The sequence below is a fragment of the Sciurus carolinensis genome, chromosome 17, assembly GCF_902686445.1.
Source record: "Sciurus carolinensis chromosome 17, mSciCar1.2, whole genome shotgun sequence".
In the NCBI taxonomy this organism is placed as follows: domain Eukaryota; kingdom Metazoa; phylum Chordata; class Mammalia; order Rodentia; family Sciuridae; genus Sciurus; species Sciurus carolinensis.
Window position 1 is genome coordinate 21237853 of NC_062229.1, and position 26066 is coordinate 21263918.

General features: G+C 58.7%; 2 protein-coding genes across 18 annotated transcripts in view; both read left to right on the forward strand.

Moving 5' to 3' along the window:
- Myo9b (myosin IXB) overlaps positions 1-19782 on the forward strand; it is a 90925-nt gene extending 71143 nt beyond the window's left edge. For 7 of the 17 annotated variants that reach the window (XM_047530507.1, XM_047530515.1, XM_047530513.1 and 4 more), the window contains 21 exons: positions 978-1088; positions 2908-3030; positions 4755-5071; positions 5902-6765; positions 7748-8053; positions 9655-9860; positions 9980-10170; positions 11172-11270; positions 11375-11548; positions 11758-11799; positions 11947-12058; positions 12956-13029; positions 13555-13747; positions 13826-13954; positions 14193-14298; positions 14571-14702; positions 16208-16331; positions 16873-16920; positions 17294-17436; positions 18190-18317; positions 18435-19782. In XM_047530507.1, the coding sequence (XP_047386463.1) occupies positions 978-1088; positions 2908-3030; positions 4755-5071; positions 5902-6765; positions 7748-8053; positions 9655-9860; positions 9980-10170; positions 11172-11270; positions 11375-11548; positions 11758-11799; positions 11947-12058; positions 12956-13029; positions 13555-13747; positions 13826-13954; positions 14193-14298; positions 14571-14702; positions 16208-16331; positions 16873-16920; positions 17294-17436; positions 18190-18317; positions 18435-18847 (4035 nt within the window). In that variant the 3' untranslated portion in view covers positions 18848-19782. Of the gene's footprint in view, positions 1-977; positions 1089-2907; positions 3031-4754; positions 5072-5901; positions 6766-7747; positions 8054-9654; positions 9861-9979; positions 10171-11171; positions 11271-11374; positions 11549-11757; positions 11800-11946; positions 12059-12955; positions 13030-13185; positions 13318-13554; positions 13748-13825; positions 13955-14192; positions 14299-14570; positions 14703-16207; positions 16332-16872; positions 16921-17293; positions 17437-18189; positions 18318-18434 lie in introns of those variants that run through there. The other 10 variants (XM_047530512.1, XM_047530523.1, XM_047530516.1 and 7 more) reach the window with 9 other exon arrangements.
- A 1911-nt stretch (positions 19783-21693) lies between these two features.
- On the forward strand, positions 21694-25743 carry Use1 (unconventional SNARE in the ER 1). Its single transcript, XM_047530524.1, has 8 exons — positions 21694-21853; positions 22153-22202; positions 22342-22420; positions 22509-22661; positions 23177-23189; positions 23636-23663; positions 23928-24102; positions 24342-25743. Exons 1-8 carry the CDS (start codon positions 21713-21715, stop codon positions 24522-24524), a joined length of 822 nt encoding a protein of 273 aa, XP_047386480.1. The 5' UTR covers positions 21694-21712; the 3' UTR covers positions 24525-25743.
- The last annotated feature ends 323 nt before the right edge of the window (positions 25744-26066 follow it).

Consider the following 26066-nt stretch of genomic DNA (forward strand, 5'->3'; position numbering starts at 1 on the left):
CCCTCCCTCGCTCACCCATTTGTCACTGCTGGTCATTTTCTGACTCTCCTGGGACACTTGCATCAGCTCCTTGCCCAGACATCCATGCTCCCTGCTGAGCACCCAGTCACCGGCCCCTCAGAGAAGGTCCCCAGCAGCAGAATCCCGCTCTTCTGTCAGAATTCCGCCCAAGCCTGGGCTGTTAGAGGGACACGCCGTAGGCGCCTGCTGTGGGCGAGAACCAGGGCACTGGATCCAGCCCTGCGTTGGGGTGTCCTGGGTACTGGGTGGTGTCAGGCAGCATCCTCAGCCTTTATCCACCCCCAGCTGTGCCAGCCCTCCCTCTAGTCCTTGCTCAGCGGTGCCCACCCTGGTGGAAGCCCCTGAGGCAACCTCAGCGCCGGCCCCGCCCATCTACCTTGGCTTTTTTCTCCTCTGGACCTTCACAGGGCTGGGTCCCATCCCTCCTCAGGACTCAGCCTGGCGCCCTTCTCTCCTGGGACGCCGCCCACGCGGGGTGGGCAGCCTCCTACCCATCATGCGTGTGCCTGGCTCCTGTGCCTTACTGCCGAAGCCCCCACTCAGCGCCTGGGTTGGAGGCCGGGCTGGAGGCCGTTCGGAGCGGCTCATGCTCAGGAGAGGACTCTGCAGTACATCAGCGTATGCGGAAGGCGGGCGCCAGGGTGTGGGCCAGATCAGATGCCGAGGCTGCTCAAGGGATCCGGCATTGTGAGCACCGCTGCTGAGCAGTCTGCCTCCTTGTCCCAGAAGGAATGCCTGAACAAGAAAAGGCACCTCTTCCGAGGCCCTCCAACTCCTGTGCTAGGACACTCCCAGGCCGGCCAGCCCCTAAGAGAGACCACAGCCCGGGTCCATAGCTGGACTCACAGGGCCGGCCGCCGTGGGAATCGACCCTCATCTCAGTCTGCACAGCCGCCATGCTTGGGCTTCGTGTCAGGCCACAGGCACAGGCCCTGACGGTTGTGTGTGCGTTTCAGAAAGAGCTGTGTTTCGATGACGAGCTGGTTCTGCAGCAGCTGCGCTACACGGGCATGCTGGAGACGGTGCGCATCCGGCGGTCGGGCTACAGTGCCAAGTACACGTTCCAGGTAGGCCGCACACATGGCTGCCGTGACAGCAGCGGGCAGGGCCAGCCACCTTCCTCTTGCAGAGGGAGCAGGTCTCCAGAGTGTGGATCCAGCAGGTCACCTTATGCCAGGGCTCCCGCCATAGCATTGTGGGCACTTGGAGTGGGTCATTCTCTGCTGTGAGGGCACAAGTTTCCTCAGCAGAGGCGGCTGGCCCCAGGCCAAACCTGAAAAATGCAGTGTTAAACCAAGCCAGGAATTGCACAGGTGGACGTCTTTAGTGAGCATCTTCTGTAGTTAATGTTCATGTTTGGGTTTTGGTTTTTGGTGTTTTCGTTCTGCCGTGCTAGGGCTGGAAAGCAAGCCCTGACACCACCAGGGGCAAGCGCTCTACCACCGGGCCCGGCCCCGGCCCCGGCCCCGGCCCCGGCAGTGCTTTTATACCCAGCTCTTTTATTCTGCCAGCCAGAAGAAGGCCCTTGGTTCTACTTTTCCTGGGCCAGGGACAGAACTCAGTGGTGCAGCATTTGCAGGGTTCTGGGTTCCATCTCCAGCATTGCAGAAGAGAAGAGAAGCCCAAGGCCTAGGTAGATGATGACCAGAGCTGACTCCCTGGGCTTTCTGTAGAGAGCAGCTTCCTCGGTTGATCACTGTTGACATTTAGAGCCACATCAGTCTTTGCGGCGTGGGCACCTGTGAACTGTGGCCTTGCTAAGGCTGGCCTTGAGCTTGTGATCCTCCCGCCTCAGCCTCCCAGTCACTGTGGCTCCAGGCGTGCCTCACCACAGCCAGCTCTTGCCTCCTTTTTCATCCACAAAATAGAAACAACATCTTTTGGACTGGGGCTGGGGCTCAGTGGCAGAGCACTTGCCTAGCATGTTGAGGCCCTGGGTTCCATCCTCAGCACCACATGCAAATAAGTAAGATAAAGATATTGTGTCCATCTACAACTAAAATATATCTACATATAAAAGAAATAACATTTCTGACCATGTGCAGATAGGAGAGGCAAAATTCTAGAAAAGGGGAACATACCGGTGTGTTATACTAACGCTCGTCTCTAAGCAGCTGAAAGACACTTGGCTTCTGTATCCATGAGGTCAGCGCCCAGGGACCTGATCAACCTCAGATCAGAAAGTTGTGGGGGATTGCATCTGTACTCAACTCGTGCCGGCTTCCTGCTTAATATGGCATAACAGCTGTGCACCCCACGTTCACACTGTAGTTGGGGTTCTGCACCATCTGGAAGTAGTGAAATCTCCACACCATTTCATAGGAGGAACTTGCTCGTCCGTGGGCTTTGGTTTCTAAGCGGGGTCCTAGAGCCCTCCGGTGACCACGTGTTTACTTAAAACTTCAGCACATCAGCTTGGGCTGTGGTTCCATAGCAGAGCGCTTATCTAGCCTGCACAAGGCCCTGGGTTCTGTCCCTAGCTCTACAAAGAAAAAAGGCACACATCTGCAGCTGCCATCCAGCCCTTTCAGGGGCCATGTGGTGGGATCCCCGCAAAGACAGCACCATCTCCCCAGAGAGGAACCTCCAGCTCTGCATGTCTGTGGTGGTCCTTAGCTTGAGGCTGGCACAGACTGTCGGCAACGTGTTTTCTTTTTTTTTTTTTCTTTTTTTCATTTTGGGTGCTGGGGATCGAACCCAGGGCCTTGTGCTTACAAGGCAAGCACTGTACCCACTGAGCCATCTCCCCAGCCCCCGGCAACATGTTTTCTTACGTGTCGGCTAAGCTCAGGGCTGGGGTGTGGTGCAGTGGCGGAGCACTGGGCCCAGCCCCGAGGAGCCCAAAAAAGAAAAGAAATGCTCAGGCTTCTTGACCCAATCCCTCAGGACTTCACAGAACAGTTCCAGGTACTGCTGCCCAAAAACGCCCAGCCCTGCAGAGAGGTCATCTCTGCCCTCCTGGAGAAGATGAACGTAGACAAGAGGAGCTACCAGATCGGGAAGACCAAGGTCAGTGTTCCCACTGTGGACACATCCACCTTCCACACCCCGCACGACTCTCATGATGCTGAAAGCCGCAGGGTTCTGCGGAGCAGTGGTCTCAGGACCCGTGCTTTATCTCTTCCTACTGGGCAGTAATGTAGGCAAGAGTGGGGGCTGCCTGGCCCCGACTGCACCTCCTCCTCTTCAACAGGACTCATAGGAGCTACTCAGCCCCTCGACCATCTTCTCACAAGTAGAATAGGAAGGATCATGCTGGAAGGCAGGGTATTTAGGCCAGTTAGTAAACTTTACAGTGAGTGTTAGTCCTTTTTTGTTGCTATAACAAAATACCTGAGGCTGTGTGTTTTATAAAGGAAAGAGGTTTATTTAGCTCACTGTTTGGGAAATCTAACAGCATGGTATCAGTTTCTGCTTAGTTCTGGGGAGGACCTCAGGACAGATGGCATTAGAATGACAACATATGTACAAAAGAGATCACATGGTGAGATGGGAAGCCAGAGATGGATTTGGGAGTCACACTTGCTCCTTTAAAGCAACTCAAGGGATCTAACAGGCATCCCTCAAAACTGCTTTAATCCCTTCCAAGGTCAGCACCCTCAGCGACCTTAGTGATTGCGCTTCTTTCACCCTGTCCTTTGGTGCTGGGGATAGAACCCAGGGCCTCACACATGCTAGGTGGATGCTCTACCACTGAGCTACGTCCTTAGCCCTTTTTATTTATTTTGAGACAGGGTCTCACTAAGTTGCCAGCTGGCCTTGCACTTGCCATCCTCCTGCCTCAGCCTCCTGAGGAGCTAGGATTATTGGCATGCAGCCATCATGTATTAGCATAGGCCCCACCTCTTAAAGGTCCCACCACCTCATTCTACCACCCTGGTGACCAAGCGGCCAGCATGTGAACCTTGTCTAAGCATAGCACGGTGTTGGGCAGGTTTCCTTCACTTGTCTTCCCTTCCAGACATTGTCTCTGATCTCCAGTGGGTGAGAACGGGGGTTGTCTCTTGTTTTCAGGGCACTGCTTGACTGCCTGTGTTTACTGTAAGTGCTGACATCAGCTCCCTGTGAAGGCCTCCCCTGCTGTGTGACAACCCCTGATGGTTTCTCAGCAAGTTAACTGAAGAGCTAGCCTTTGAACAAGCAGACTTGAAAGTTCACCAAGTGCCCCCACACACAGGCTCATAGCAGAGCTATCCATGGCAGCAAAAGGTGGAAATGGCCCAAATGCCCATCAGTGGGTTACTGAGTCATGACAGTGTGGTATATCCATGCAGTGGAATAGTATTCGGCCATGAAAAGAACTGGAGCCCCGATCTATGCTGCAGTGTGCGTGGACCTTAAAAAATGCTAAGTGACAGAAGCCAGGCCGAAAAGGCCACATAGAGTATGATTCCACTTACATGAAATGTCCAGAACAGGCCAGTGTATGGAGAAAGACTGGTGGTTGCCAAGGGCTGGTGGGGGAATGGAGTGACTGATAATGGGGACGGGATCTCCTTTGGGGGGGATGAAAATGTTCTGGAATGAGATAAGAGGTAGTGGCATCACAAAATTGTGAATATGCTAAATGCCACCAAACCATTCACTTCAAAATGGTGAGTTCTGTACTGTGTTAACTCTACTTGGCTCCTTTAGAACACGTAGGCCCTGTCTGTCAGCAGCCCCCCAGGCTCTCCCTGGGGCCCAGGAGCAGGGGCGCAGCAAGCTGACCCCGTGTGACCCCCACCCGCCAGGTCTTCCTGAAGGAGACAGAGCGGCAGGCCCTGCAGGAGACACTGCACCAGGAGGTGGTCCGCAAGATCCTGCTCCTGCAGAGCTGGTTCCGCATGATGCTGGAGCGCAGGCGCTTCCTGCAGATGAAGCGCGCGGCCGTCACCATCCAGGCCTGCTGGCGCTCCTACCAGGTGTGGCGGACGCTGGAAAGGACGCAGGCGGCTGTGTACCTCCAGGCTGCGTGGAGGGGCTACCGCCAACGGAAGGCCTACCGCCGCCGGAGACAGAGCATCATCCGCCTGCAGAGCCTCTGCCGGGGGCACCTGCAGCGCAGGAGGTGAGTGCGATAGTGGAAGCCAGGAGGTCCCTGCTGAGGGTCGGCCCCAGGCACCGCCCAGCCATTAGAGTCCAGCCTTTGGAGCCACCGGCATCCTCTGAATGCAGGGAGGGGCTGGCCCTCTGGGCACAGGGACTCCCAAGATGCTCCAGGGTTGGCAGCGCTGAGGGATAAAGCTCCAGGTTGCCATTGGCCAACCTGGAATCCACCAGAGACTCGCTCTACCTGCCCACCTGGCCAGGTTGGAGGAGGACTGCCCGGGCCAGCCCACGGCCAGCCCCCTCCCTGACACTTAGAACTGGGACATCTGCAGGGCACAGAGCCCCAGCAGGACAGCTGCGGCTCCCGCTGTCAGTGCCTGCGGCTCTGAGACCAGCTTCCCCGACCGACGCCTGCAGCCCTTCCCCCTCCCACAGCCCAGCCCTCGCCGTGAGCCGGGGTCCCAGCTCCTGGGCAGGACCCACACATGCAAAGGACCAGGCCCTGGTGGAGCCCAGAGGAGCTGGGGTGGGCCGGCCCTGGGGCTGTCCCCGGGCGCTCGCCCGACGGTCCTCCTGCCTTGGCCTCCCTGGGTTAAGGGGTTTCTGAACAGACCCTCGCTGTCCCCCTGAGCGGCCAGGCAGCCCTGTGGGCAGGGTGTCCGGGCGACAGCAGTGAGGGGCATTGCCCGTGCCTCCCTTCCTGGCGAAGGCTGAAGGAGGTTCTGCCTCTCCGAGGGCCAGTAGGCAAAGACTGAGCCCTGCCCACAGCCTCGAGGGGCACGGGAGGGGCTTGGGCCCTGGAATCCTCCCTCGTCTCTGAGCCGGCGCCCTCTGCTTTCCTCACACCAGCTTCAGCCTGATGGTCTCGGAGAAGCGGAAGGCGGAGGAGCAACTGAGGGAAGCCCTTCAAGTCACCAGGCTGGAGCCCACGGAGGGCCGGCCGGGCCCTGTGGTCCCCGCAGAGCAGGTGGCTGAGCAGAGCAGAGGGCCCATGGGGGACAGGTCCCCAGCGGGGGCCTCCTCACCAGAGAAAGAGGTGCCCAGCGTGGAGAAGGAAGTCCCCTCCCCAAAGAGCGCGACGGCAGAAAGTCAGGAGAGGGCGCCCAGCAGCCGGGAGAAGCGCGAGTCCCGGCGGCAGAGGGGCCTGGAGCACGTGGAGCTCCAGAAGCAGCACATGCAGTCCTGCAAGGAGGGCGTCCTCAGGGAGCCCTGCAGAAAGGCGGCCCTGGAGCCCGGGGACAGCCTCACCGCAGGCAGGAAGGACAGCAGGGCCAGTGGAGCCCCTCCAGAGGCGGGCTCGCCCAAGAGGCCCACCGTGGAGCCAGCCCCGGCCGCGGCAGGCAGCAGGGCCCCCGGAGACCTGGAGAAGGGCCCCCCAGACGGGAGCCCGCGGCCCGGCCGCATACAGCGGCCAACCAGCCTGGCCCTGGACAGCAGGGTCAGCTTATCCATGCCGGACAGCACCTCCGAAGCCCCCAAGAGCAAGGGCAGGGCCGGCAGCAGCCCGAGGGCTCAGGACAAGCCGGAGAGCCCTGGAGGCTCCACCCAGATCCAGCGGTACCAGCACCCGGACAGTGAGCGGCTGGCCAGTGTTGTCGAGCTATGGAGGGGCAAGAAGCTGATGGCCGCCACCGGCTCCAGCACCATGCTGAGCCAGTCCCTGGACCTCAGCGACAGGCCCTGGGGCCCGGGCAGTGCCCTCACACCCACGGAGTAAGCCCACACCCGCCCCGGTCCAGGCGGCACAGTTGCCAGGCTGGGGTGGCAGGGCCAGGGCAGCTCCGCACAGGAGGGTCACGTCCGTGGGGTGGAGCCCCACAGTGCCCACATAGAAAAGTCCTGGCCTCAGGTGGAGGTACCCCCTCCCCGGCCCTCCTGGACCCCAGGGACGACATTCACCCAGGGTTCCAGGAGGAGGGTGGGCTCGGCCTGACCCGAATGTCCAGCCCACAGCCCCTCCTGCTGGACAGGGAGGAAGAGGCTGGCCCCACCAGGGCAGGCACCCTGCGTTCTGGCCACTGCCCAGGTTGCAGCCCAGATGGCCGTTGGGGGGCCGTCCTGGGGCCGTCAGCACCCTCCACCCGCTGGTGCCAGCGTGTTGCCGGCACGTGCCGGGGTGAAGAGGGGACGGGTGAGGTGGGGTGGCAGGCAGGAGGGGCGGGGAGGCGAGGCCGCGGTGACGGGCAGGTGGACAGGCTTCTGCTGCCGACACGGGGCCTGCCGTAGAGGCGTCCTGTGCGCTGGGGTGTGTAGCAGTGTCCCTGGCACCACCTGCCAGTTGGCAGTAGTGGGTGGACATGGGTAGAGGAGCGCTGGAGGGAGTGGAGACGATGGGCGAGACCGGGTGCAGTCGGGGCGCAGGTGGGATGCGGATGGACGCAGGCCACAGAGACGCGGGAGGTGTGTGATACGCGGGGCGCTGAGCAGTGGTCGGGAGCTGCGTAGAGAAATGGAGCCAGTAGGGCTGCTGGGAGGAGAGGTGGGGGCAGGGCCCACGAGGCAGGCGTCAGTTTCCTAGCGGGGGCATGCCCGGCCCCACCGGCAGATCAGGAGCACCCATCCCCTTCTGCCTGCCAATCCTGACCGCCAGACTCCAGACGCAGCCGGCGGGGTGCACGACTGCAGGCCCGCTGCACCGGGACAGGAGAGCGCCCTGCCGCGCCCCCGGGTAAGGCCACGTTTCTGTCCCCTGCAGGGAGAGGCGCGCCTCCTTGTCCACCAGCGATGTCTCCAGGCTGTCCCCCGCCAAGGCACAGGTCAGGCCATGGCTGCAGCCCACTTCCACCCCAGACGGGAGTGGAGGCAGCGGCTGGAGCGCACAGTGGGGAAGCAGGGTCCCCAGCACAGCCGCCCACCTCACCCAGGCCGTCCTCGCGCAGACGTCAGCAGACACCGAAGGGGAGCTGAGCACAAAGAAGCCGGCCGTGCAGAAGAAGAAGTCGGGAGACTCGTTCCCCGGCCCAGAGGCAGGGCTGTCCCCGGGCTCCCAGGCTGACTCTAAGTAAGGAGGCTGAGGCCCAGGCCCCTAGGGGTGCCCCAGGGTCCCTGCCGAGGCCTCCCCTCAGTCTGCTCTTGCACACCAACCACACCGGTGAAGCACAGGGTCAGTAGAAATTCCAATAGGGGCGACTCAGGAGGCTCAGGTAGGAGGATCACAAGTTCAAGACCAGCCAGGACTACTTGGCCAGCCTCTGACTCAAAACATAAAAAGGGCTGGGGATAGAACTTAGTGGTAGAGCATTCCTGGGCTTGATCCCCAATACTAAAACTTGTTTGGAGAGGTCCCAAACTCAGAGTTTCCCGTGGCCCTGCCTCAGAAGCCACCCACTGCCAGCTGCGGTGGTGCACACCTGTAATCCCAGCAGCTTGGGAGGCTGAGGCAGGAGGATCACAAGTTCCAAACCAGCCTCAGCCACTTAGTAAGGCCCTAAGTAACTTATTGAGACCCTGTCTCTAAATAAAATAGTAGAAAGGACTAGGAATGTGGCTCAATGGTTTAGTGCCCCTGGGTTCAGTCCCTGGTACCAAAAAAAAAAAAACCCCACTGAACTTGCCCACAAAGCCCAAGCCTGCGACATTCTTTAGCACAGGCTGGCCACACCTGTTTGCACTGAGGCCCAGGAAGCCTCAAACCAGTCCGGGACACCTCCTCTGGGTCTGCAGACAGACAACTTCCCTTTGGATTTTTAATGGAGTCAAAACCAGTTCTCACCTCTGGGAACCCTTCCTAGATCCTCAAATAGTAAAATTTAGGCCAAGGTCTGTCCCAGGGGACTGAGTGCCCCGCCTGGTTCTTCACAGAGAGGATAGGCCATGGCACAGGGGAGGTTTGATCCAGAATGCAGACAGGGCAGAGGAGCCACAGGATGGGCTCCCCAGGCGTGGGGACAGAGCCCCCTGCTGCAGAGGCCACTGCATCGCAGAGGTCTCCAACCTGAGCCGCAGGAGCTTTTCCTCACAGCCCGGAGGCCACAGGTTCAGACTCCAGGTGTCCTGCCCGCTCCAGAAGCTGCAGAGGGTCTCCCTCGTGGCCCCGTCTGGCTGCTGGGCTGCAGACAGTGGTCTGCGGCCACACCACTCTGGTTGCCCCTCTTCATCCGGCCATTGCCTGCCCTGTCATCCCTCCCTCTCATAAGAATGCGTGGCATTGGATTTGGGACAGCAGGGTCCATCCAGGATGCTGTCCCAGAAGCCATCACATAGACACATCCAAAGGCCCTCCTCCCAAAGAAGTAACCTCGCAGGCCCTGGGGTCAGCACGGGACACACCTAGGGGCAGCCATTCGCCCCACAGCATCCAGCAGCCGCAGTTCACGGTCTGGCGCTCATGCTTCCTTTTCGTCTGACTCTGGGCCTACGAAAACAGAAAGAGAGCAGGAATGTTTCCTGGGGTGCTGGGCACTGAGGCCTGGGCCACTCAACCACTGTGCTGTGTCCCCAAGGACCCCCTTTTTTGGAGATGGGATGTCACTAAATTACTGAAGTTGGCCTCAAACTTAAGATTCTCCTGCACAGCTAGGATTGCTATTGGGGCTCACCACTGCGCCCCAGCAAGGTCTCGGCACTTAAAAGAGAAAAAGAAAGCGTGTTCTGTCTCCACAGATCCACATTTAAGAGGCTTTTCCTACATAAAACCAAGGATAAGAAGTGTAGCCTGGAGGGTGCGGAGGAGGGGGAGAACCCTGCGCCACATGCCCCACCGGACACCTCGGCCCCCCGGAAGGGTCTAGAAGGTCAGAGCCAGAGCCTCGGGGAAGGGGGCAGTGCCCCTACCGCATTTGCGGATGCCGAGTCCCTAGCAGGCACAGGTGGGCCGTGGGAGAGGCACTGAGTCTGGGTCCCGCTGCTCTGCATTTCTGACTGCCCCAGGGGGCCAGCCGGACACCGCCCCCAGACACACCCTCACAGCTACTCTGTGTCCCCACAGCCCCCTCTGGCCACCAGCACCGCCACACAGCAGGCGAGAAGCACACCAAGGAGATAGGAGGCAAAGGAAAGAAGAACCGAAACCTCAAGATCGGCAAGATCACAGTGTCGGAGAAGTGGCGGGAATCGGTGTTCCGCAAGATCACCAACGCCAACGAGCTCAAGTACCTGGACGAGTTCCTGCTCAACAAGGTGAGCCGCTGCGCAGTCACTGTCCTCAGCAGGTCAGAAACAGTCCACAGCTGGGGTGAGGTGCCGGTAGGGCACGTGCTGAGTACAAGAGGCCTGGGTCCCAGCCCCGCACCACGGGGAAAGTCTTTTTTTTAATTTTTTTGGTACTGGGTACTGAACCATTGAACCCAGAGGCACTTACCCACTGCGCCACATCCCCAGCCCTTTTTTGTATTTTATTAGAGACAGGGTCTCACTGAGTTGATTAGGGCCTCTCTAAGTTGCTGAGGCTGGCTTCGAACTCCCAATCCTCCTGCCTCAGCCTCCAGAGCTGCTGGGATGACAGGCATGCGCCACGGTACCCAGCAGAAAAAATCTTTATCATTAACTCTGTCACTGCACTGCAGACTAGAACACCAGATGCTGACCCTGTTAACCGAACCCCGCCTGCCGCCCAGCCTTCCGCCTGCCCCTGCCCACTCCTATTCTGTTTAGAACACAGTGTTGCAAAATGCAACGGGTCTCACCACAGTCCCTGATTAAGCATGACCTGCTCCACCTGGGGGTGTCCCACAGCACACAGAACTGTGATCCAGAGCTTCCGGGGGAAGCAGGAGACACTGAAGGGACAGCAGCATCCCCAAGTGACCCAGACCCCTTGAGGTAGCCCACTGCTGGGGTGTGGCTAGGTGCAAGCCCCGGGATGGGACGGCAGGAAGAGCCTGGAGCCAACCTGTGGCTGTCATCCAGACGTGATCCTGGCCTCCAGGGGCCATCGACAGTATCTGGGGACATTCTCATTATGACTGGAAGCAGGAGCCCCACTGGCATCTGGGGGGTGGAGGCCAGGGATGCTGCTCGTGGCCCCCAGTGCACAGCCCATCCCACTACGGATACCAGAGAGCTGAATGGTGTCCCCTGAGGCTGGAAGAGAACAGGACAGAAGTGACCCCCACGGTGTCCCCTAGCAGTGCAGGCCCTCGGCTCAGGGCAGTGAGGGACGCGCCGCCCTCTGCTTGCAGATAAATGACCTGCGCTCCCAGAAGACGCCCATCGAGAGCTTGTTCATCGAAGCCACTGAGAAGTTCAGGAGCAACATCAAAACCATGTACTCTGTTCCGGTTCGTGGCGACCCAGGCCCTCGGCGTTCCCCCTGCCCTCCTCTAGAGCTGTCCTCATTCGTCCACAGCCCCTGCCCTGGGGGTGACACCTTGCCTTCCTGCAGAATGGGAAGATCCACGTCGGCTACAAGGACCTAATGGAGAACTACCAGATTGTGGTCAGCAACCTGGCCACAGAGCGCGGTGAGAAGGACACCAACCTGGTCCTCAACCTCTTCCAGTCTCTGCTGGACGAATTCACCCGCGGTTACACCAAGAATGACTTTGAGCCTGCGAAGGTGCCCCAGCCTCCTCGCCCCGCGCGCCCCCACCCTGCTGCAGGGCTTCCCTTCCACTCGGGGACTTGGTGCCAGCTCCAGAGGAGGGAGGGATCACGGTCCCCAGAGCCCTCCAGCCTCCCCTGCAAGGGTCCAGAATGTTCTCGGCACCCCCACGGCCAGGCAGGCCCGGTGTCCCTATGAGGACCTCATGTTCATGTCCTTCCCAGCAGAGCAAAGCTCAAAAGAAGAAGCGGAAGCAGGAGCGTGCCGTGAGTAGGCGTGGGCGGGTGTGCCTGTCGGCAGTCGTGTGTGCGTGCAGTGTGCATGCAGGTGTGAGCCCGCACGTGTGAGCTCCTAAGGAGCCCCCGGCAAGGCCACCCTGGGTTCCAAGGGAGGCTCACCCTCTGCCCCCACAGGTCCAGGAGCACAACGGGCACGTGTTCGCCAGCTACCAGGTGAGCATCCCGCAGTCCTGCGAGCAGTGCCTCTCCTACATCTGGCTCATGGACAAGGCCCTGCTCTGCAGCGGTGAGTGCCTGCAGCGGCCCCGCCCTACTGTCCCCACTGCCGGTCTTGCTGGAACATCCCTGCGCCTCTCGCCCTCTGAAGCCGCTCACGCCCTGCGGCCCGCCTGGTCACTCCCCAGCAGAGCTCAGCCCTCAGCAGCCCTGAGGCCCCGCCCAGCTCTCACCACCTCCTCGTACATACGGGACACGCCACCCTGTGTCTCTTAGGCCTTAGTACACGCTGCTCCTGCTGCCCGAACCGTCACCCCCTCCCAGGCTCAGGAGCTGAGACAGGTGCAGCCCAGAAGCACAGAGCTGGCCGTGGTCACGCTGCTGGAAGGCAGCCGGGTCAGGACCCCGGGGCCAGCAGGCTCCTCACGCTGTGCTGCCTTCTGCCAGAACCAGCAGGCCTGGGTCCTTTCAGCCCCTGAAAGCTCCCTCCTGTTCTGTTGCCCCTCTGTGCAGAGCACTCCCACCACCCTAGCTGTCACTGTGCTGAGATGAGGACTCAGGACCTGGCCCGTCCCCTTGCCATAGGGCACCTCCCCTCCAGGAGCCAGCTCCCTTCCTCTTGGCAGAGCTGACTTGCTCTCTGCAAGAAAATGTGATGCCACGTCACATACCCTGGGGCTCAGAGCAGCATCGCTCATGCCACCATAATGCACCATGTCCCCAGGGTCACCTCCTGGCTGGATGGAGGCCTGGGCCTGTTCTTTGTCCCAATGGCCTGCTGGGTCTGAAGCCACTAACAGTCATCAGCTCTGAAAACCTGCCCGAGCAGCCTCTTATGGGAATCAAGGTGGAGATTATTGAGATGCAATTTAAAAGGCAGTCGGGGACCCTGGCCAATGAGGTGGGCAGTCCTAGGAACCTGGGGTCTGTGGTGCACCCCCTGTGACCCGCCTGTACCCTCCTACAGTGTGCAAGATGACCTGCCACAAGAAGTGTGTGCACAAGATTCAGAGCTACTGCTCCTACACATGTGGGAGGAAGGTGAGCATGCTCAGGTCCAGAACTTTCCAGAACACTGCCCAGGACAGTGGGGAGGCAGTAGTTGTGAGGGCCATGTGAGGCATTGGGCAGGCACAGGGAGGTGGCAGGAGGGCCTGCAGTCCCTGGTTCTGCTGCAGAACACACCTCTGTCCCCAGCTGTAAAGCCCCCGTGGCCCCTGGGAGAGTCCAGGCCGGGCAGAGGGACGCCTCTCCACTCTGACACACAGAAGTGGGGTCCTGAGTGCTGGGGGTGCAGCAAGAGTCAGGATCTACTTTGAGGGGACTGTGGGGCCAGGGAGTAGCCTCGCCCCAAGAAGATCCTGCCCCATGGCTGCTGCATGGAGGGAGCCTGCCCCAGGGCCGTCAAGGTGACCGCTGCAACCTAATGCCCCAGCAACTGTGCAAGAGGGGACAGGAGCAGGGAAGGCTGGAGCCCAAAGAGGTGGCCCCGTGGGCTCTGGGCAAGACCAGGAGGGAGGGTGCTGGAGGGTCAGCTGGAAGAGCCTCACCCCTCCTGCTCTGCAGAGTGAGCCGGGTGTCGAGCCAGGCCATTTCGGCGTGTGCATGGACAGCCTGACCAGTGACAAGGCCTCCGTGCCCGTCGTGCTGGAGAAGCTTCTGGAACACGTAGAGATGCACGGCCTGTACACTGAGGGCCTCTACCGCAAGTCAGGCGCTGCCAATCGTACTCGAGAGCTCCGGCAAGCACTGCAGGCAGGTAGGCCTCGGGCAGGTGTGGCCAGCTGGGTCCCTGCCGCACCTGCCCGTGCGCCTCCCACCAGCCTCTACCCCACAGACCCCACGGCAGTCAGGCTGGAGGACTTCCCCATCCACGCCATCACCGGCGTGCTGAAGCAGTGGCTGCGGGAGCTGCCTGAGCCCCTCATGACCTTCGCCCAGTACGGTGACTTCCTCCGGGCCGTCGGTGAGCCCTGCGGCACATGGACACAGTGGGCAGTGGGCAGTGTGAGCCTTGGGTGGACACCGCCAGGGGAGAGATGAGCGCATGCCCTGTGACCAGGCGTAGCGGAGTCAGCCCAGCCTCGGGTCCCGTCACGGTGGGGTCCCCTAGCCTTCCCAAGGACGGCACAGAAGTGCCCCTGCACTGAGGCATGCTGGGGAGGAGGGCAGGTGCCAGGCGACTGATGGCCTCCACTCCCCAGAGCTCCCCGGGAAGCAGGAGCAGCTGGCCGCCATCTACGCGGTGCTGGAGCACCTGCCCGAGGCCAACCACAACTCCCTGGAGCGCCTCATCTTCCACCTTGTCAAGCAAGTGCCTCCCCGCCCGCCGCCCTCCCCACCAGGACCCCTTGAGGCGTCCACTCTGGTCAGCCTGGCCTGATGGCGTAACTCCGGGACACTGGCCGGCCAGTGTTGGGGTCTGGGAGGGGACCAGACTTTGGGGCACCTGGGGTCCTTTGAGCCGCCCCTCGCGTCTCCCACCTCTGGGCCGCAACGCTTCTTTCCTGGAAGCCACCCAGAGCCCCCGGGACCTCCCTCTCTGGGTCACAGCTGCTCCCTAACTGCCAGTGGCCATGCAGGGTGGCCCTGCTTGAGGATGTGAATCGCATGTCGCCTGGGGCACTGGCCATCATCTTCGCACCCTGCCTCCTGCGCTGCCCTGACAACTCGGACCCGCTGACCAGCATGAAGGACGTCCTGAAGATCACCACGTGAGTACCAAGGGGCCGGTCGCCGCCAGGCACACCACGCCTGGTACGGCCCAGCCTGTGGTGGAACACGGAGCCTGAGCAGACGCCACCTCAGACGTCTCCCCCGCCACGCACAGCTGTGTGCAGGGAAAAGTCTGGAAGAGGGGCCAGGTGGCAGTGGCCCTGGAGTTCTCCCTGAGGGAGGAGTCACAGTCACCTTCGTGTGGCTGCCTTACCCTGCGTTCTCTTTATTTATTCATTTATGTTTATTGTTGTGGTGCCTCACACGCACTAAGCCAGCAGCCAGCGCTGAGGTGCCCCAGCACCACCCCCATCATCCCCGACGGGCTCTGGTGGGCACATGGTTTCAGACTAAAACCGACGTTTAGCAAAGGCTGTGAGGCGAGGGGATTAGGGTTCCTGTCACTGCCCAGAATCCTCCCCTGCAGACGCACCCAAGTGGGACTCACACCTCCAGGCTGGTGAAGGTGCCACCTGACGTCACTCCCAAGCAGTGAGGGTCTTCTGAGTTCTTTTGAGGCCAAGACAGCAAAAAAGAGGAGAAATCCCTCATACCTTGTGGCAATGGGAGTGGCAGAGGATGCCTAATTTTTCTAGAACTTTCTTCTCCACCCCCACTCGACCATTCTTCAGAAGAACTCAGAGGGCTGGGTGTGGTGACAGGTGCCAATAATCCCAGCAACTCAAGAGGCTGAGGATTGAAGTTCCAGGCCAGCTTGGGCATCTTAGCAAGTCCCTGTCTTAAAAGAACTCAGAAGATGGTCAGTCTTCCATAATAGAACTTTTTTAGGTTAGTAGCTGTGAAAATCAGAGCCTGTCACATAGGTGGCTTTGTAATGCAAGCACACACAGAGGTGGCCTGAGAGGAACACATTACGTGGGTCCCCCAGCCATGTGCTCAGGGGTACCAGCAGAAAGCAGAGGGGAAGGAGGTGCGGGGGTTCTGGCCCTCCCCAGGGGCTAGCATCGGCAGGGCTGCTTCCAGTCCCTTCAAGCACATCCTTTGATCCTTTTTCTTATTTGGTCGTGATAATGGGAGCTGGGAGCAGTGACTGTCTCTCCATCCAGCCTGAGTTCCCGCCTCTCCTTCCCTCCGTTACTGACCACTCCAGGCTGACCCTGACCTGTGAGCAGATGCAGTGCAGGTCAGAGCTCATGTTCTGAGCCCCTGGGGCTGGCTGCTCACTGGCCCTGGGAGGAAATGCCAGGCTGCCTGCACCCATAGTCCTCTAAGGCAGGCGATCCCCGCCCTGGGGGCCCCCTCCCAGCCTCCCCGCTGTTCCTCTTCCAACAGGAAGGCTTGCAGAGACCAAGATCTCATGTCTCAGAAAGGTGGACTGAACTGCCTGAGGTCATGCAGCATGGGAGCCAGGGACCCCAGCTGTGTCCCAGCCCCTGCCTGCTCTCTGGCCACTGTGCCACAGTTCTTGACTAGCACCTGCCTGAGCTCAGGGCACCCCCAGGACAGTAGCTGAATCCCTGCCTGCTGTGGGTCTTCCCTGTAGGTGCGTGGAAATGTTGATCAAAGAGCAGATGAGAAAGTACAAAGTAAAGATGGAGGAGATCAACCAGTTGGAAGCTGCAGAGAGCATCGCCTTCCGCAGGCTCTCGCTCCTACGACAAAATGCTGTGAGCACCCAGGCGGGGAGGGGCCTGAATGGGCGGGGCCTCATGGAGGGAGGGCGCCCTGAGGGCAGCGCCTGGACGGAGGGGCCTAGGAGTGGGTGGGGCCTGTGGGCGGTGGGCGTGGTCTCATTACCCTGGTTGTCCCGCTGACTCTCAGCTTCAACTTGGGCCGGGGCCTCATGACTGCACAAGTAGGGGCAGAGCCCCTGGCTTGACCAAAAGATTACAGCCCACGCTCTACCTAACACCAACTGCCCCTTACTGGACAGGTAGAAGGACCTGTCACCCACTTGGTGGTAGCTTGGGTCATCTGTCTAGCCTTGTCTCTTGCTGACCTGGCCCCCACACACAGAAAGATGTTCCCATCTTCTCACGTGGTGGGGCAGGTCTCACGTGGTGGGGCAGGGGTCCAGTGGAGAGCAGGTCCTGGGCTCCCAAGGAAACCGGGAAAACCTTCCCGTGCCGGCTACTGGACTGCCCCCAACTTGCCGGCATTGCAGCAGCCTTGGTGGGTTTGTTCACCCTATCTTCATCTCTCCCCCAGCCATGGCCTCTCAAACTGGGGTTTTCGTCTCCCTATGAGGGGGTCCTGGTATGTACGCGTTCTGTGAACCCGCGGTGCATGTCTCCCAGTGCAGTGCACGATGGGGTTCCCTTGGCCCCTGGGGTTCTGGTAGCATAGACGGAGCATGTCCTAATCTTCCAAAAGTGCATGCTGGGGGTGGCCCCTTGCCTGCTGACCCTCCATGCAGAGGACCACTAATCATCCAAGTGCCAGCCACTCTGTCCCTGCGGGATTCCTGGAGAAGTCTCACCAAGAGCCCCACCGGGCCACAGCAGAACTAACTCCCTTGGAGCTGCTTACTCCATCCCCACTGCTGAGAGCAACTAAGCTCCGCCCCATGAGGACACGAAGCTCCACCTCTTGAGGTTGCTGGTCAGACCTGTTGCTTCTCTGTTTTCAGAACAAGAGCCCCAAGGCCCAGGTGAGCAGGGACAGCAGCCTGGAGGAGCTAGAAGTGCTGCCGGAAGAGGAGGCAGCGGGCGGTGATGAGGACCGGGAGAAGGAGATCCTCATGGAGCGGATCCAGTCCATCAAGGAGGAGAAGCAAGTGTCCTTTCACCCCTTCTCCCTCTGCGCTGGCTATTCAGTCCCCGTCCACGGTCCCCTCAAGTAGTAGAAGATGCAGTCACTGGACAGTGGCAGGCAGGGTCTCCTGACCTTGCCAGGCTCAGTTCTGTCGTGCCTAGCACAGAGCAGAAAATATTCACCTTGCAGGAATCTGCTATCCCCAGACTTGACCATGAAGCTTGCAGAAGGCTGTTTAAACCCAGGTGTGGGCTGCAGTGCAGCTTAGTGGTAGGGTGCTGGCCTAGCCTGTGGGCCCCGGGTTCCATCCCGAGCACCACCACCAAAAAAAAAAGTGTCTTGAGGCAAGTGCACACTTGTAGTCCCAGCTATTTGGGAGACTTAGGCAGGAGGATTGGTGAGGTCCAGGAGTTCAAGGCCAGCCTGGGCAACATAGGAACCCCGTTTGGAAAAAAAAAAAAGTTAATGCCAGAAAAACAGGTGTGGCCAGGTTGTTTGGCCACCTTACTCTTAGGAACAGGGGAGATTGCTCCAGGCTGAGGAACAGCAGCAGCCTCAGCCCCAGGCGGAGCGCATGGCTAGCTCCGTGCTGGGCAGAAGCCCAGCTCCCTCAGCACCTGAGTGCCAGGCTGTGAGAAGCCTCAGAGGGCCCAGGGCCCAGGGCACTCAGGCCACGTAGGGGAGCGTGCCAGGCAGCAACCTAGAGGACACTTCCATGGGGTGGCTTCTCACGGGGGAGCAGCCCTGGACATGGTGACCCCTCACCCCCAGGGAGGACATCACCTACCGGCTCCCAGAGCTGGACCCAAGGGGCTCTGACGAGGAAAACCTGGACTCGGAGACATCAGCCAGCACTGAGAGCCTGCTGGAGGAGCGGGCGGGGCGGGGGGCCCCGGAAGGTCAGTATTAAGGTCGTGTCCACCGTGCTCCTTCCCATCCACCCCAGCAGCCCCCGGGGCGCGGGTTCATCTGCCAACCCCAAAGCCGCAGTAACCCTGCCATCTGTCTCTCAAAAGGGCCCCCCACGCCTGCTCTCCCCTGCCCCAGTGCGCCCACCCCAAGCCCCCTCCCCGCGGCAGCCGCCCCTCCACGACGAAGGCCGTCCTCCTTCGTCACCGTCAGAGTGAAGACCCCCCGGCGGACCCCCGTCATGCCCACGGCCAACATCAAGCTCCCACCTGGCCTGCCCTCCCACCTTTCCGGATGGGCACCAGGGGTCCAGGAGGCTGCTGTCCCAGTGAGGCGCCGAGAGCCACCTGCCCGCCGCCCGGACCAGGTGCACTCTGTGTACATCACACCCGAGGTGAACCTGCCTGCACAGGGTGTCCTGGGACCCCTGGAGGAGGACCGGCCTCCTGGGTTCAAGCGGAGGTACTCGGACCCCCCAGTGTACTGCCTGCCCCCAGCCTCGGGTCAGGCCAACGGCTGAGGGTGCCGGCAGCAGTCTGTGTGTCCAAGGACGGCCCCTGGGCTGCAGCTGGGCCTGAGCTGTGGAGCTAGCCTCCAGCTGAGAAAGATCCAGAAAGAAAAGCTCCAGCCTCGGAGTGAGGTGGGCACGGGCTCCAAGTGCAGGCACGGCAGGACGGGCCCACCAGGGCCAGCCCCGAGCTGCCCGCGTCTGCAGCACCGGCTCAGCGGCAGCCGCGGCTTCCCCTCTTTTGTATGTTTTTACAGTAACTGTTTCTTTGTATGTGGTTTACATAACTTTTAAGTTGTAACAGCCTTAACGGAGACCAAATCGTTTTTTATATGTGTATGTTCAAACTTTTATATTAACGCTGTGCGTCTCCCTGTAACCTGGACGGGTCCTCAGAGCAGGGCCACTCGTTCAGCTGCTGTGCTGCATCCAGTCGGTGGGAGGTCAGCGAACTGGGACCCGCAGAAGGGGTTTAGCCCCAGGGGACACCTGGCCACCCCGTCTGTTTCCAACGTGTGTCTCCGACAGCAGTGGCCACCTGGCCTGCGTACATTCCAGGGAACGCTGGAGCCTTCCACAGGGGTCAAGGCTGTCGGCTGGAGCCAGGATATGAATCGGGATGGCCCTTGACCCGGGCAGCACCGACCTTGCATCCCAGGGAGATCTGAATGTGGCTGCCACACCTCCCTCTACCACGCCTGGATGCCCAAGGCTGGAGAAGGCTGCCCTGGGCGCTGCCTGCCCTGTGTGACATGAGCCAATGACCCAGGACGTTAGGGATGGGCAGGGCAGGGACGGCAAAGCCTGCAGTTGTCCGTCCCTCCAGCAGCAGCCTGGGGATCCTGGAGTGGAGTGCTCCCCTCTCAGGCCCCACCCACTCCCCAGACGCTTGGACACTTGGCCACAGGCCTGGGACAAAGGGCACTCTGCACAAGGTGTGAAATAAAGAAAAAAGTGCCTGAGAAGTGTTTCTGTGGGATTCTTGCTCAGCCTGGCTTGGGAGTGGGAGTGGCCAGCCCTGCGGCCTCTGCCCAGAGAGTTGCAGGGCATGAATTGCCTGGAGGCACCAACCCTGACCCTTCAGCCAAAGGCGCCCTTGGACTTTTTCACAAGCTCTTCACCGAGGGGAGAGAGATGAGCCTGGTTTGTCTCTGTTCTTATTGTCTGATCTTGGGGGGTGGGGGTGGGCTTGGTTTGAAGTGCTCACACAGGCTGGGCAGGCACTGCCTTGGAGCTGCGCGACCAGCCCCTTCTGTTTTTATTTTGAAACAGGATCTCATTTCAATTGTCCAGGCCAACCTCTTAGCCTCCTGAGTTCCGGGAGTGCAGGTGTGCACCGCCTGAGATGGGCTCCTGTCCTGGCTAGGAGAACAGGGACCAGGAGCTCCCAGAAGGGCCGCCGCGCCTCGCTTCATCAGCAGGAGCCTGCGCCCAGGCGAGGCATAGGGGCTGAGCATCTCTGATCTGAAATGCTCCAAGATCCAAAACTGAGCAGACACACCACAGGAGGAAGATTCCATGCCCAATCGAGATGAGGGGTCTCTGTCGAAACACTAATATTGCAAAAAATTTACCTCGGCCTAGGGGTGTAACTCAGTGGTACAGCACGTGCTTATCACGGCAGAGGCCCTGGGTTCAACCCCAGCACCCTAACCTATCTGTAAAAGGCATGAAACATCAGTTTTGTGTTCAGACTTGGGTCCCATCTCCAACATATCTTGTTATGTATCAATGTTCCTGATTCCAAATTCCAAAATCTCTGAAATCCAAAACACTGCTGGACCCAAACAGTTGGGATAGGAGACACCCAACCTATGTCGCTGCAGAGGCCACTCCCCCTGTGGAGGGGCAGTTCCTTACGGGTGGGGGAGAATCGGGAGCAACCACTGTACAGGTGGGCCAATCCCATGAGCCGCTGTGAGAACTGACAGGGGTCCTGGGGCCTGAAGAAGCCAAGTCCTGCAGGTGCTGGAGAAGCGGGGAGGTTGGTCCAAGGCCATCACCGCTGAGAAGGAGCGGGACTGGGATTCAGATGTCAACCTCCAGAGGTCCCTTTACCGGCCCAGGTTCGGTCTCCTCTGTGGTGTTTTCAGAGGACATCAGGCCCACCTGTGTGACCAGAACATAGAGTACAGCAGGGGAGCGGAGACTGATGAGAGCTGCAGGCCAAGCTGTGAATCCCCCACCTTCACTGCACACTCCTGCAAACCTGAGGGAACTGCGTCTTCCCAGGGCTCTGGATGGGCTGAACCTTGTCCCCAACCCCCATTAGGGGTGACAGCCCTACGTCTCGCTCCCGAGGCTAGCTCATGTCCTCGAGGCAAGCACTGTCACGCTGTCCATTTCCCAGGCAAAAAAAGCCCAGAAGAGAAATCCGTCCAAGGCCATGGCGGCGGGTGGGGCCGAGACTCAGAGCTGGGACCCGGAGGCTCATAAGGTATGCAACCGTGAAGTAGGCGAACCCCTCTGACAAGTAAACCCAGGGTCGGAGGTCATACAAGAAAGCAAAGAAGGTCCCTGGCTTCTGAAGTCCCGAGTCAGGGGCCCGACCCCTTAGAATCAGGTAAGGCTGCCTGGATGCGGAAGAGCTCGGCGTCAGAATAATCCAGGCAGGATTCTGAACAGGCGGAACCGAACACCCAAAGGGCGCGTTGCACGTGGGCCTGACACCAGAAGACCCGGTCCTTCCAACCCTTTCCGGGGGGTTAAAAGGCTCTCACCAGGAGAGGCAAGCGATTTCGCCCTGAAAAAATATGGACGGAAGAACGCCTCTCCTAGCAACAAGATGTTATTTCCGCCCCAAATAACTGCAGGCTAATGAACGCGAAGGTCTGCCCGGAAGGAAGCCAGAAGGAGCCACTTCCGCCATCCCTAAAGATGGCGCCGGCGGAAGGGGCAGGATACTGCCCGGTGGCGATGGCGGCGTCGAGGCTGGAGCTGAACCTGGTGAGGCTGCTGTGCCGCTGCGAGGCAATGGCAGCGGAGAAGCGGGACCCAGATGAATGGCGTCTGGAGAAGGTGAGGGGAATCCCTAGCTGCCGGACACAGACTAACTCCTGGGCTTCTTGAGTTGGTAGGCTCCGGGCCTGACTCGCCCACCTCAGCAACTACGCTGCCACGCCCCTTCCGGTCAGCCCCGCCACGTCCACCTGCTTCCACCGCCCCGTAATACCTAGTGCTCCGCCCCCAGCCCCTCCTCCTTGACACTTGGCCCCTCCCTTCCGACCCCGCCTCCGCCCTGGCACCGCCCCTAACCCTAGCTCCCACCCCTGGAGCAAGATGGGGCTGTGACCGCACACCCTATTTTTCCTCCCCAGTACGTGGGGGCCCTGGAGGACATGCTTCAGGCCCTGAAAGCCCAAACCAGGTGAGTGCAGGTGGCTTCAAGGGTTTCAAATTCGAATGTAGGAGTTCTCCTGGGGCATCCCAGGGCTCCAGTGCCTGCCCTGAACCCCTTCCTGAACTAGAGATAGTGGACAGGTTTCTTTTTCTTTTTCGGCTTCCAGCAAACCGGCCTCTGAGGTGATCAATGACTATTCCCGCAAAGTGGATTTTCTGAAGGGGATGCTCCAGGCAGAAAAGCTGGTGAGCAGAGCTGCTCCTGCCTCCTCAGCCAATCACGCTCACTAGAGACCCGGGCCCCTCCAGTTCCTATCTTCCCACATCTCTGCAGACCTCCTCCTCAGAGAAGGCACTGGCCAACCAGTTCCTGACTCCTGGTCGAGTGCCAACCACAGCCAGAGAGCGTGTGCCTGCCACCAAGACAGTGCATCTGCAGTCCCGGGCTCGGTACACCAGCGAGATGCGGAGTGAGCTGCTAGGCATGGTGGGCTCCCTTCCTTGTTCCTGGGAACCCTTTGAACAATCCCTGAGGACCATCCCTGCCAGAATAATAAGGCAGCTATGGGGGACTCTAGAGAGTCCAACAGCCTCTTCCCTGGCCAGCAGACAAGCCTTCCCAAGAAAGGGGCACTGTGGCCAGGTCCTTGCTAGATGAATAGGAGTTTGATTCAGAGCAAAAATGAGTCATGTGTTTACGCCTCAGAGTTCACCCCTGATCCAGATCTGGCTCCTGGTTTGCTATTTTCATGAGATAGGTAGGTTTCTTCATCTATAAAATAAACTGAGAAATGCTTTTCTGAGCACTTTACTTGGATCAGCTCAACCCTTCGGAATGTGAACTGTCATCATTACCAGTTTATAGCTGAGGAAACCAGTGCTCGGAGGTCACAGGATTTGCCCAGGTCTCTGAATGAGGATACAGAAATTTTGAGAGCAGAAAGGACAGATCTGGGGATAGGACAAGGGTGGTGACTTCATATCTCTCCTTTCTTCCAACAGGACTCTGCCGGAGGTGAGTCACTCTCAATGAAATAGAACTTGAGTCCAGGTACCTGGGACAAAATATGTCCCTCTGCTCCTCGTCCCTCATGCCCAACCTGGCTCCCACAGGTCTTCCCAGGTCCAGGGAGACTGTCACCCAGTAATGTCTGGAGGGTAAGTTAGAACAGAGGAGGTGGCCCTGGAAGAGACAGAGCTGAGCACTGCCAGCCCAAAGGGCCAAGGCTGGGCTAGATGGAGAGACCCGAGGCCTTAGGGAGCCCAGTCTGTGGTATGAAAGACTTTCTACAAGAAGGGACATTCTAGGTAGGGCTTTGAAGCATGAACAGGAGCCTACCAGGTAGCAGCCCAGATGAACAAATGGCATGCCAGGTAGAAGACAGGGCACAGGCAAGATCAGGAGGCTTAAAACAGGAAACCAATCTCTCCTTCTTCCTGCTTGGCCTGTTTCGCTTCCAGAGCCCGAGCGCGATGTGAGGAAGCGAAGGTGAGTGTCTTCAGCCTTTTGGAATCGGGGGAGGGGAGGGAGCTGGAGACACCTTGGGCCACTGAGGTGCCACTGCAAGAGTCTAAGCCACCCACTGGAAGCCACTTCTGAGAACACTCTTCCCAGAAGCTGAACAAAGACGGGGAAACGGACCCAAGCAGGGCATTGGCTAGAGTGCAGTCTCTGGGCTCCCTGGGAATGTGGCGGTCTCTTTCCCTCCCTCGCTCCACCTCTCCTGCCCGCACATCCACCCGTGTGGGTCAGCGGGGTGGCAGGGCCCAGGCCGGCAGATGAGAAGCAGTCAGCAGCTGAGCTGGACCTCGTCCTACAACGCCACCAGAACCTCCAGGAAAAGCTGTCAGAGGAGATGCTAGACCTAGCCCGGAGCCTCAGGACCAACACGCTGGCCGCCCAGAGCGTCATCAAGAAGGACAACCAGGTGTGGGGACGGGGAGCTCTCCAGCCTGTGCCTTGGGGCATCAGAAAAGCCACCTCAGCAGAGGGGCACTGGGGCTGGGGCTTTGCTGCAGCAACAGCAGTTTGGTAGGAAGCCAAAATAATGGCATAACAGCAAAGCATAGAGCACCAGCATGCCTGGAGAGGCAGAGCCCACCCCAGGTGGCCGGGAAGGCTGCACCTAGCCCTGTCCTGTTGACACCCTGCCCACCATGCCCACAGACGCTGTCCCACTCACTCAAGATGGCTGACCAGAACCTGGAGAAGCTGAAGACGGAGTCCGAGCGGCTGGAGCAGCACACGCAGAAGTCGGTCAACTGGCTGCTCTGGGCCATGCTCATCGTCGTCTGCTTCATCTTCATCAGCATGATCCTCTTCATCCGCATCATGCCCAAACTCAAATAAAGACCCGGCCGCACCATGCCTGGCTCTCTGCCCTCACCCCGCCCAGGGGTCCCAGTGGGATGGAAGACAAGACGGGAGGTCGTGAGAAGTCTCCAGCCACACAGTGGATGAGCAGGGAGGAAGCAGCTCAGGCTTTGGGGGGCTGGGGGTTGGCTGACAGCAAACACCCCCAGTGTCTGTCACACTCTGAACGAGGCCAGGCCCAGGAGAGGGATGTGGTGGCACCCCTGCAGTCCTAGCTACTGAGGAGGCTGAGGAGGGAGGATCACTTGAGCTCAGGAGCCACCTGGACAACACAGCAAGACCCGTCTCAAAAGAATAAAAATCAAAAACAAATTTTAAGAATTCCTTTCCTATATACTACACATATATAGCTGCAAAATACATTGGAGGATCCCATTTATAATAGTAGGATAAAAGATACACTAGACAATTAAACTAGTTTCCTTGATCTATGAAGAACTAAAACTCAACAAGGAAAAAAATGCAGGATGTGAACACAAAAAGAAATACAAACGGCTTCTAAACTTTTTCAGCAAATTAGGTGAAATCTAAACCTCTAAAAATACACTTGACAGAATGGATCACACAGGTGCTGGCAAGATGATGGGAAAATCCCTCTTTCTCTGCATAAATGATACAAACACCAAAGAATAGCTTGGCAGGATCTCCAAGTTTAAAATACACAGATCCCTTTGCCCTACTGATTCCATTTCTAGGAATTTATCCAACAGATTACCCACAGGTAGCCAAAGAACTTTTGCCAAAGATACTTTTTGCAGTATTGTTTGCAATGAGAAAAACATATTTGGTTGTCTTTGAATTAGGATCTCTCCAGGGGACATAACTGCTGTCTCTGGGGACAAGCTTAGGGTTTGGGAGTTTTGTTTGTTTTCCTCTGAGGATGGGAGGACCCAGGGCGTCAAATACGATAGGCAAGCACTCTACCACGTACTACACCCCCAGCCCTTTTTATATTAACACAGGATCTCGGAAGGTGCTGAGGCTAGTCTTGAACTTGCAATCCTGCTTCTGCCTCCCAAGTCGCTGGAATTACAGGAGGGCACTACTGAACCCGCCTTTATTGCCTTTTCTATTTGAATTTTCAAACATGCCCTACCAGTTATTTAAAGAGATACTTTTTAAAAAAAATAGTGGCTGTCTTGCTCGCACGCCTGGAATCCCAGCGGCTGGGGAAGCTGAGACAGGAGGATCATGAGTTCCAGGCCAGCCTCAGTAACTTTGTGAGACCCTCAGCAACTTATGAGACCCTGTCTCAAAAAATAAAAAGATCTGAGGGTGTAGCTCAGAAATAAAGCGCCCTGGGTTCAATCTCCAGTATTCAAAAATATATTTAAAAAATAAAAATATAACTGCTGAAAAAAAGTGAATAAAGCAAAAAAAAAAAAACAAGAAAAAAAAAAAACTAAAAGCCCTGGGTTCAATCCCCATCATCGCAAAAAAAAAAAAAAAAAAAAAAAAAAAGGAATAAAGCTCACGAAAACCACTATGTTTTTCAGACAAAGGAAGAGAAGAGAAGGT